This window comes from Pipistrellus hanaki, assembly GCF_964339955.1.
Source record: "Pipistrellus hanaki genome assembly, chromosome: 19".
In the NCBI taxonomy this organism is placed as follows: Eukaryota; Metazoa; Chordata; class Mammalia; order Chiroptera; family Vespertilionidae; genus Pipistrellus; species Pipistrellus hanaki.
The window spans coordinates 9,439,487-9,450,413 of record NC_140521.1 but is presented as its reverse complement, the minus strand read 5'-3'; the positions used below and the strand labels follow the sequence as shown (position 1 = coordinate 9,450,413).

Sequence of the window (10,927 nt, the reverse complement as noted above, 5' to 3'; positions counted from 1 at the left end):
GTCAAGGGCATGTATCTTGGTTGCCGGCACATCCCCGGTAGGGGGTTTGCAAGAGGCAGCTGATCGATGTTTCTCTCTCATCAATGTTTCTAACTCTCTATCCCTCTCTCTTCTCTCTCTCAAAAATCAATTAAAATATATATATATATATATTTTTTAATTTGGCTCTCCAAAGAAATTTCAATCATACTGTTGATATTTGGCTCTGTTGACGAATGAGTTTACCGACCACTGACCTAGAGCATGAAAGAACTGGGACCCACAGAGAGCGTGACTGGCTCCAGAGAGGAGGGTGGCCAGGCTCTGCAAGGTTCCCCAGCCTTCCTGTGTAATGCCCTCCTCACAAACTGCCCACATCCCCCAAGCGCAGGAACTAAAAGCCCAGAGTCAGGTATCTCCCCCAGCCCTGGGAAGGGGGGCGATGCTGGAACCCCATGAGATGGCTGGGAGAATAAGCACCTGCAAAGCGCCCACCCTTGCGCTCAAGGTCTTGTCCGCCTAGCTAAGAGCGGACTCAAGTTCAGAGCAGACTAGAGGCGGTTTCTACAGCAACCAACAACACCAGGTTGCTCCAGTGACTGCGTCTCTATTTGCTGTAAGGAAAGTCTGTTCGCTGCAATTGGTTGTTGGAGCCGGAGGGTCCGCCCAAATTCCCTGGCTGGTGATGTGGTGTGTAGTCCCTACATCGGTGCCTGCAAATGCGCAAATGCAAAATGGACGTAACCATGAGGGGTCCCTGCGAGAAGTCTGGGGAGAGTGAAGAGCAAGAGAAAGAGGTGGCAGCGGAGGCTACGGCAGCTGGGCGCTCTGCAGGGGTCCCGGAGGCTGAGGATTCAGACGCAGATTCGGACTCTAACCTGGAGACAGAAGGTGCCTCCGGGCAGGGCATGCCCGGGCGGTCTCACCTTTGGGGCTTCTTTGGCAGGAGTGGAAGGGACAGGCTGGGATCAAGTGGGCAGGGCCCCTTGTCCAGCAGAGTAGGGAGCTCAAGTGGGCAGGGAGCTTTGATCAAGTGGGCAGGGAGCTCTCCTTGGGACACCGTCAGTACAGCCGGTTCCCTGTGCCTTCCCTGCGATGCTCCTGGGGCATCAGACGCTCCAGTTAGAACACGCTGCTGCGGAGTGAAATGCGGGGTAGTGTCAGAGCACAGGGGAACCCTTGGAAGATGACTGGCTGTGCCTGCAGAGGGACCCACATTCTTCTCTCTGTCTCCTACTAGGCACCCAAGAGCTCAGAGAACCGGTCAAGGATACCCTCTACCTGAGGTCTTGCCGGGCCCACGGTGTTGTGCCCGTTTCCCGCTTTCTGCGCCAAGGGAGAGCCCCAGAGCTGAACCTGCGGCACCGTGGCCTGGGGCCCCAGGTACCCCTGGAGGGACCTTGGGGCCAGGCTTGTAGGGACGGGACCTGGGAGGCAGCAGCCATGGGTGTACCCCCCTTCCTGAGCCTGTCCCACACACTCCCTGGCTTTGCTCTGTGCCAGGCATGGCCCACCCTCACACCTGGGTGACAGGTGGGACCAGGGCTTTGAAACAGTTCAATCAGGGCCAGGGAGCCTGCACTGGGCAACGCACCTGCTGGAGGGAGGGATCAGGAAAGACTCCAGGACAGGGGTCTTCAAACTACGGCCCGCGGGCCACATGCGGCCCGCAGAGGAGTCTGATCCGGCCCGCCAGGTTTTTTGGGCAGTGAGCGCAGCCGAGGTGTTACAGTAGGAATTAGTAGTTCATATAGTCCGGCCCTCCAGCTCTCTGAGGGACCGTGATCTGGCCCTCACTTTAAAAAGTTTGAGGACCCCTGCTCCAGGAGGTGGGATCTAGGTGGAGCCTAGAACAAGAAGCAGGTGTCCCCTGGGCATGGGGAAAGGGAGGACCTGCCAGCTGGAAGGCACCAAGTGGGCTGAGCCCTGGAAACATGAGCCAAGGGAGTAGCTATCTATGTCTGGGGCCTTCAGCCCGGGAAGGATCAGGCCTTTCAGGCCCCTCTCTGTCCTAGGGGGCCCGGGCTCTGGCTCCGGCGTTATCCTCCAATCCCTACATCAAGCGGCTGGACCTTCGGGACAACGAGCTCTGTGGGGCCGGCGCAAAGGCCCTGGCGCGTGCTCTGAGCAAAAGCAGCAGCATCTGTGGTAGGTGGGCCTGTCCCATGGGTGCTTGCACCCTCCCTTTTCTGAGGGGTGCACCCTGCCCCCAGAGCTTCTTACCTGCTGGTGTTGCTGGGGAGGGGACCTCATCACAAGGGTGGAGTTAGACCTTCCGCGGTACACCCAAAGCTGACGCCATCCTTTCCTGTCCAACCCCGTAGCACCCACTCACCTCCCCCGCTGGCCGGCACATTCTTCATATGGTGGCTCCCAGTGCCTGAGTGCAGGGGGGAGAGTCCTTTGACACACAGGAAGGGGCTAGGCAGGGTGAGAGGAGGGAAGGAGGGGTGGGTGCTTGGTGGGACTGGATTCAAATGCTGCCTCTGCCATTAATAAGAAGGGGGACCCTGGGCAAGAAGCTCAACCTTGATGAGCCTCAATTTCCAATCTGTGAAATGGCACAACAATACCACTTAGACTTTGGAGATGGGGAGAGAATCAGTGAAACTGCACGTGGCCCACATAAGGGATGAGTGTCTGGCCCACATAGGCGCTCACTTAGACTATAATTGTAGGTCCCCAGCAGTGAGAGCTTCTGTGGGGGGGTTTGTATTACTACCAGGCCCAAATGATCAACAGGGTGGTCGAATCTCCATCATGGACATTCTCAAAGCAACAGGAAGTGGGTAGTCTTAGCTCCTTGACAAAGAAGCTCATGGACACATGGGGTGGGGATGGGCATCGGGGAAGTTACCTGGGGCCTGAGGAAACCCATCTGATAGGTGCCAGAGTCGCCATGCACCCCTGGACAGTACGGCTACAAAGCCCCTTTTGCCAGCTCAGGCCTGGAGGCTTAGGGGATGAAGCAGGGTGGAGGAGGATGGCACCTGGCTTTGAATGCCACTGACAGGAGTGGTGCCAATCCCCAGATGTGGACCTGTCAGAGAACCAGCTGGGAGCGGTGGGAGCCCAGGCCGTCTGCGCTGCCCTCGTGGCAAACCCTGCCATACAGAAGGTACAGCTGGCAGGGAACAGCCTGGAGGAGCAGGCAGCCCGGTACCTTGCTGAACTCCTGCTGGCCCACACGGGCCTGAAGTCCCTGGACCTGAGCTATAACCAGCTAAATGACCAAGCAGGTAATGCCCGGCCAAGGCCACCAGGAGACACTGGAGCTCACCTTCCTGGGGCAGAGGTGGGTGGAGGTTGGCGGGACCCATCTGAGCATCCATGCTCTGGCTCCTGCTCCCCAGGTCCCACAGAGACCTGCACCTTTCCCACTCCTTCCACACAAGACTCTTAATCCGCTCCACGAATATCTCACTGCTTGCTGCTACATGTGTTGGGAGCCGATTGGGCCTCTAAGAATCTAGCCATGAACAAAGCAAAGGCCCCAGCCTCAGGGAACACATACTAACAAGATAACTCTCCATAATTATTACTGCTACAAAAGAAACAAACAGGACACGATTCTAGGGAAGAATGGGAACCACCCATTAGAGGGGTGGCCGAGGTGGCCTCTGTGCAGAGATGACATTTAAACTGAAATGAGCAGGGTTGGGAGGAAGCAGCCATGGGAAAATCAGAGGGAGAGCATTTCAAGCAGAAGGACAATAAACATGCAGGCCTATTACCCAGACTGGCAGACGTCAGAGAGCCAGGGGAGAGCGGCTAGGCCGTGGGGTAGAGAGGCAACAGGGGGCTGAAGGGCTATAAAACATGGCAAAAGGCATGAAGGTTTTATTCTAAGTGCTGTGGAAGGCATCAGTGAGATTCCTTGGCCTTACTACTTTCTCTCGTGCTCCAGGGCCTTTGCCTGAGCAGTCTGCTTTGCCAAGAACATGGCATTTTACCTGCCTGCCCCCAACCACTCCAATAGATTATAAGAATCACCTGGGTCCTAGCTGGTCTGGCTCAGTGGATAGAGCGTTGGCCTGTTACTGAAGGGTCCCAGGTTTGATTTATGCCAAGGGCACATGCCTGGTTTCAGGCTCAATCCCCAGTGGGGGATGTGCTAGAAGCAGCCAATCAATGATTCTAGCTCATTATTGATCTCTCTCTCTCTCTCCCCTCCTCTCTGAAATCAATAAAGAAATATATATATATATATATATATATATATATATATATATATATATTTTTTTTTTTTTTTTTTTTTTTAAAGAATCACCTGGGACCCTGGGGTAGGAATACAGATTCCTGGGCACCTCCTGAACCAGACTTGGGGGGAGGGGATGCATCAGTATCGTTTTTTGAAGGAATGTACAGAGTGAATAAGAAGGTCTGTCTTGGTGTTTCGGAAGGAGAGACGCTTGGACCAGCCCTGGCAGAAAACACAGGACTCACCAAGCTTAACATAAGCTGGAATCATCTCCGAGGCCCAGGAGCGGTCTCCTTTGCCAGAGGACTGGGGGTATGAGGCCCCCACCCACCCCACAGCCAGCCTGTCCCTTGACGGCAGGTCTCCCAGGGAGCAGCTCCCCATCATTACAGCTCTTCAGAAAAGAGGCTTGGACCTTTTAAGCAGAGCGTAAGGGATATTTTGTTAGGGGCCTTTTATTTTCCCAGACCCATTTTATGACTTTAAAGCATTGTAACCCATCTCATGTCATTTACTGAGGAATCCGCAGCTGATTACTACACACCTTCCCCAGACATCGTAGACTCCACGGCGAGGGACAGCGTGCAGTCTGGTGACATGCTCCCTATGGGGCATGCACGGGTGCTCCTTTGAGTGACACGCTTAGACCCCAGTACACATTCTAACAAGCCACGTGCTCCCATGGTTGTGGTCCAAAGGCCTCAGGAATGGGTGGCTGCAGTCCCTTCCAGGGTGGCACAAAATGCCTGTCATGCCCTCTGTGTCAGCTATCTTTTTTGGGTCCTCTTCAGGGAATGGCAGCTGCTGCCTTGCGCTCCTACAGGGGCTGAGCTGGGGTCCTGCCCCACAAGGTGACAGGTCCGTCTTCACAGCATACCCACAAGCTCCCGTCCTTCTCCCCATCACAGCCCCCTGGGCAGGTTTCACCCAACTCTAGGCCCCTGAGCTGCTCTGTGCCTTGGGGTACCCCCCTTCAAGAGGTCCCCAAGCAAGCATGGGGCCTATTCATTGCGTCTCTGGGGTCTGCATTCATGCCCGCACCCATCCTCTATGCTGTGCTTCTGGTTGTTCTGCTCTACTGGTCACCATCATCCAAGCCCCGAGACTCCCCTGGAACCTCTGCCCTGCCCTCCATCTGTGCTCTGCACCGCGGGTGTCCGGGGCTCGAAGGATGTGGCTCTGGCTTTCTCCGTCACTTGTGGTCCCATGGCTTTGCTCTTTTGTATCCCAGGCGAACATCTTCCTGAGAGTCCTGGACATCTCATACAATGGCTTTGGAGACCCAGGAGCCTCCGCAGTGGGTGAGGCACTTCGGACCAACAATGTGTTGGAGGAACTCAACATGAGGTGAGGAGCACAGGGTGCCCCCCGTGTCACAGTGTCTGGGCTCAGAGCCACCCCAGGGACCAGGGGCTCCGTGATCCTGCTGCTGTTCACCACTTCAATTCCCAGACTGATCGGTCTATGATGGGCTTGAGCCACAACCCGAGAGCACCTAAGCTCCGTCCTCTCATTCAAGGCCATCACTTACACACAGGGCTCATAATTCCTACCACGCAGGCCGGGGCTGGGAATTGCCAGTGTATGTAAAGTATCTTCAGCAGAGCCTGGTGTGGGCTGGATGCTCTGTGTGAGCTTTCCTCCCTTTCAGAAGAGGAGCTGACTCTGATAAGTGGGTCCATGTGCATGCTCCCCTCAGCATGTGGCTGCTGGGGTTGGTTGGGGGGGCTGCTATGTGTGCTGTTCCTCCTGGCCCGGGCAGACTTTCAGCCCTCGGTAGGTAACCAGAGGAGGGGCTGCAAGTCCAGGGGGAAAGAGAGGGACAGAAGCCTGGCAGGTCATGGTTGGGCTGCCAGGGCTGAGCCCCTCCCAGGAGCTGCAGAGTGAGCAGGGCCTGTCTGCTGTAGTCCTCCCCTCCTCTCCTCCCCGTGTAAGGAGCCAAGGCCAGAGGATTCCATGAGAGATGCTGACATTTGAGGCCAGAGCTGGGGTCTGAGACAGTCTGGCGCTGTGCCACTACATGGAAGATAGTACAATGCATGTGTTTTTCTGTTGCAGCAACAACCGCATCTCTGCGGTGGGAGCTCGGAGCCTGGGCCTGGGCCTCCGGGTCAACAAGACACTGAGGATTCTTGCTGTGAGTGCTGGATTGATGGGGAGGCCCCAGCAGACCTGCCCGAGTCTGTCCGCACAGATGCTTCCCCTGTTACATAAGTCCACCCCAGGGGCAGCAGGGAACACAGGTTCCAGAGCCCAGGTGGGGGAGGGGGCCTCCTGGATTCCTCTTTTACCACGTCTTCCCCTTGCCACTCACTCACCCATCTCTAGCCTGGTGCATGCACTTCTTCAGACTCCTCCCTGCTCCATCCTTCCCTCCCAGTGATATCACCACATCTCCCAGCTGTCCTTTCTCCTCCTCAGCCCCCCGGAGTGCTACTCTGCTGCTGCTGATTGAGGCACCCTTGCTTCCTCTCCATCTTCGCCCCTGCTCTCCCTCTGGCCTTGCTAGAACCCAGGATCAGCCTACGTGCACTGTTGGCCACTGCTCAGACTTACCTGAGGCCCTGTGTGCACAGCAGGAGTTTCCTTCCTCCAGGATTGCCAGTGGGGACGGAGCAGCTGAGGAGAAGACAGAGAAGCGAGGGTGCAATGAGGATAGAGCAGCCCCCTGAGAACTACTGTGCCAACAGCATGTGCTCAGAGGATAGTACCACCAGCTGGCGGGGGGTGGGGGTAATCCAGCCCTGCCTGGCCCTCAACTCCCTCAACTGGCAGAGGAGGCCCCTGCAGCACTCCCATCCCCAGCCTGAAGGCTCACTCCTCTCCCATCCCCTACCCTATCCCATGCCTCCCCCCACTTCCTGCTCTAGAACCCAGACCTCTCTCTTAAGCTCTGGATCCAAATTTCCACCTGCTGGATGGTCCCCCAGATGTCTCATAGGCAGGTAGGGTTCTCAGAATCCATTCTGAATGCATTGTCTCCCTCTGAAGGCTGCCTCGTGGTGTGTGTATAGGGGCAGGGCTCCTTCTCATCCGGGCAGAAGCTTGTCCCTCCCTCTTTCCCACATCTTCCTTTCTCCTGAAGAGCTCTCAGGCTACCTGCTCCTCCTCCTCACTTTCCCTCCTGGAGTTTTGTTGACCTGTTGGTGTCTCATCGCCAGCCCTTTCTTCCCACCTGCTACCGGGCGATCTTTCTAAAGCAGAAGTATGCCTCTGTCCCTCCTGCTTTAAACCTATCAGAGGCTCCCTAGTGGACAGAGTCAAGCTTAGTACTGTGTCATTTGCAGCCAGGATATGGGCTCTGCCAACCTGCCTCTCCCTCCTGCCTTGAAATGTACCTATCTCACCCAAGCTCCTTAGAACTCTCCAGACATACTGTGCATTTTCTTATTTCTCTTTGCCCCTGTTGCTCTTCTTGCTGAAATGCCCAGCTTCAACCACCTCATCTGTAAAGCTCAGCGCAGTTATTTGATCACCCACCCAACCTTTACCTCCCAGGTAGAGTTGGCTCACTCTCTCACTGTACTTATCACACTGCGTTTTTACGTTTCTTTTCCCTCTTCTCCTCCAGTGAGTGAGCTCTTTGAGGGCAGGAGTATGTCTTGTGTGTCTGCATCTTGCCCTAGGGCAGAGCAGGCACTGGGGAAGTTCTCAGTGTCTACTTCCTCTCTCCCCTGGCCCCGAAGCCTCACCCAGAGCGTTCTGTCTGATGGAGACACCTTGTGCGTTGAGACAGTGGGGCTATCCTGAGGCACATCATCAGAGACAAGGAATCCCCAATCTTCCCTTTTGGGGTGCCCTCCCGGCCTCCCTAGAATCAGCTTTTCTCAGTTTTGTGTGTGTGTGTGTGTGTGTGTGTGTGTGTGTGTGTGTGTGTGTTTCTTAGATGTCCAGGAATCCCATGCGAAGTGAAGGCTGCTTGGGTGTCCTCAAGTCTGTCCGGGATAATCCAGTGTCTGCCCTCGAACTGCTGGATTTCTCCGTAAGAACTTTTCATTCACCTCTGAGCCTCCCCACAGCCCTGAGGTCTACAATGTAGAGGAAGAAAGTAAGGCTTAGAGAAACAGAGTGCCCTGCCCAGATACATGAGTTCCACACCAGGCCTGAGAGTAGATCATAATGCCACTCTGGCTCCACTCCCAGGTCTGATTGGGGTACTGCTGTGATCTCACCTCAGACCCCTGCCTGGGCTCTTCATGGGCTGAGAGAGCATAAGTGGCTCAAGAGGAACAATGCTTACTGTTCACTAATATTTGGATTTGCAGGTTTAGCACTTGCAAGGCAGCCCCCCCCCCTTTCCTGTACTGCCTGTACCCCTCCCCTTTCTTTCTTTCTTTCTTTTTTTAATTGACAATATTTATGCTGAAAAGTGGACACAGATTAAGGGCAGAGGTCAGTGAATTTTCAAATAGGGTATCTATAATAATAAAAGGGTAATATGCTAATTAGACAGAGAGACCTTCTGGATGTCCTTCTGAACAAAGCCGTGGTGGCAGGGCCGAGGCAAAATCAAGTTGGGGCAATCAGGCCAGCAAGGGGGGGGGAGGCAGTTGGGGGCAAGAAGGTCGGCAGGCAGGTGAGCAGTTAGGAGCCAGCAGTCCCAGATTGCGCAAGGGATGTCCCAGATTGAAGAGGGTGCAAGCCGGGCTGAGGGACAACTCTCCCCATGCATGAATTTCATACACCAGGCCACTAGTATCTAATAATCAGCCTCCAGCTTAACAAATAGAGCAGGTCCCTAGAAGCCTCCCTTGAGCCCCTTCTCTTCTTCTTTTTTTTTTTTTTTTATTAAATTATTATCTGTGTACATATTTTAACATTGCCCCCCCCAGAGCCCCTTCTCTTCTTAATTTTAATAGTTTGGGGAGTGATACCATTGTCATCCATAGGAAAGAAGCTGTCCTAAGGACCTTCTTCAAGACCTCGTGTGTGTAAGTAAAAAAGTCAAGTTCTCAGAAAGTGATTCTTGGTTTCTCCTCAGGATATCCAGGTGAACAGAGAGTTTGATGACCTTGCTAGCTCAGTGAAGGTAACTCTTCCAGGGCTTTGCATAAAGACTGATGTCGGCAGAGTGGAGTACAAAAAAGAGTTACTGGCAGTCTTGAGACCATCCCTACCAGCGTCTGCCCCTAAATGACTGTGGAGTGTAGCCTCACAATGTGTTATTATTATCTGGGTCTGCATTGAATCACCATGACAACCAGGTGGTCTCATGGAGCCAATCTTCATGCTGACTCAAGACACCTGCATCCTCCTTTCCATCCCAACCACTGCACTCATCTGGGCCTTCCTTCATTCTCACTCATTCCTGTAACATGAAGTTGTACCATGTGTTGTACGCTGAGCTGGGCATGGGGTCAAAGCTTCCCACACAAGTCTCTGCACCTGGTGATTTACCTTGGAAGACAATTAAAATAGAAGACGATGTGCAACTGGCATTCCCAAACTCAACTTGCCATGATGCAGACTGTCACAGCTTTTTTGGAAGGCAATTTATCAGTAGGCACCGAGAGCCTTAAAACTGCCTGAGTCCTTTGATCCAGTGGTCTGACCAATCTGCTCTATAGAAGTAATGCTATTTATAATAATGAAAATTGTAAATAACTTAAATGCCAAATAAGAGGGGATTGGTTACTAAGATTTGGAACTTTGCTAACATTGAAAGCCAAGTGCTCAAAGTACAGTGAGCAATTTCTGAAAATGCACAAGATTAACGTTAAGAAAATCAGGATGAAAAAATTACAGGTTTTTTTTAGCAATTCTGCAAAAGGTTAAACATGGAGCTACCATATGACCCAGAAAATCCACTCCTAGAGAAATAAAAACATATGTCCACACAAAAACTTGTACACAAATGTTCACAGCAGCATTATTAATATCTGTAAAGTGCAAATGCTCACCAACTGAAGAATGAATGGGTAAATAAAATGTGGTATACCCATATAAAAGCAATAAAAAAAAGGATGAAATTTGGGGTGATAAAATGTTTTGAAATTGCCCTGTCCAGTGTGGCTCAATTGGTTGGAGCATTGGCTTGTATTCCAAAAAGTTCCCGGGTTCAATTACCAGTCAGGGCACATACCAAAGTTATGGGTTCAATACTGGGTTGGGTGTGTGCAGGAGGCAATGGATTGGTGTTTCCCTCTTTCCCTTCCTCTCTCTAAAAAATATATTTTAATGTTCTAAAATTATGGTAATAGTTGCATAAATACATGAATATACTAAAAATTGGAGGCCTGAAGGTTTATGGATTTTTATGTTTTTAATATTTTCCTGAATTTCTATACTTTCTACTTTAAGTATGTGTTCTTTTCATAATCAGAAAAATAAATAGTACTTAAAAACACAACCTGACACAGGCTACAATTCAGTTGTGTGCATGCTGTGGTTGAAGTCCTGAGTAAAGTGAGTGCTACATCCTGAATTATGACCCTCCCCACAATTCTTATCTTAAAAGCCGTAACCCCCAAGGTATTTGGAGATGGGAGGTAATTAAGGTTAAATGAGGTCATAATGGTGGGGCTATGATCCAATAGGATTAGTGTCCTTTTAAGAAGACATCAGGCCCTAGCTGGTTTGGCTCAATGGATAGAGCGTCACCCTATAGACTAGGGGTGTCGAACTCAATCAGAGAAGGGGCCAAAATCTAAAATCCAGCCTAAATCGCGGGCCGAATGGTTTACTGAACAGTCATAAACTGACAATGTCATAAACTGACAGCGGAGTGCAGTGATGACAGCGCGGTGC

The 10,927-nt window shown here is 52.4% G+C and overlaps 1 protein-coding gene across 1 annotated transcript; it reads left to right on the top strand.

Annotated features, from left to right (window-relative positions):
* Positions 1–663: 663 nt before the first annotated feature.
* Positions 664–10,534, top strand: LRRC74B (leucine rich repeat containing 74B). The gene is made up of 9 exons (XM_084868494.1): positions 664–870; positions 1,220–1,362; positions 1,995–2,127; positions 3,012–3,218; positions 4,383–4,492; positions 5,412–5,527; positions 6,239–6,317; positions 8,067–8,162; positions 9,162–10,534. Exons 1-9 carry the CDS (start codon positions 699–701, stop codon positions 9,315–9,317), a joined length of 1,212 nt encoding a protein of 403 aa, XP_084724620.1. The 5' UTR covers positions 664–698; the 3' UTR covers positions 9,318–10,534.
* Positions 10,535–10,927: the final 393 nt, after the last annotated feature.

Excerpts from the sequence above, each read along its gene's own strand:
- LRRC74B (XM_084868494.1), top strand. The coding sequence starts at position 699 with ATGCGCAAATGCAAAATGGACGTAACCATGAGGGGTCCCTGCGAGAAG. Across the intron at positions 6,318-8,066 it reads AGACACTGAGGATTCTTGCT|ATGTCCAGGAATCCCATGCG; the intron begins GTGAGTGCTGGA and ends TGTGTTTCTTAG. Across the intron at positions 8,163-9,161 it reads TCGAACTGCTGGATTTCTCC|GATATCCAGGTGAACAGAGA; the intron begins GTAAGAACTTTT and ends GTTTCTCCTCAG.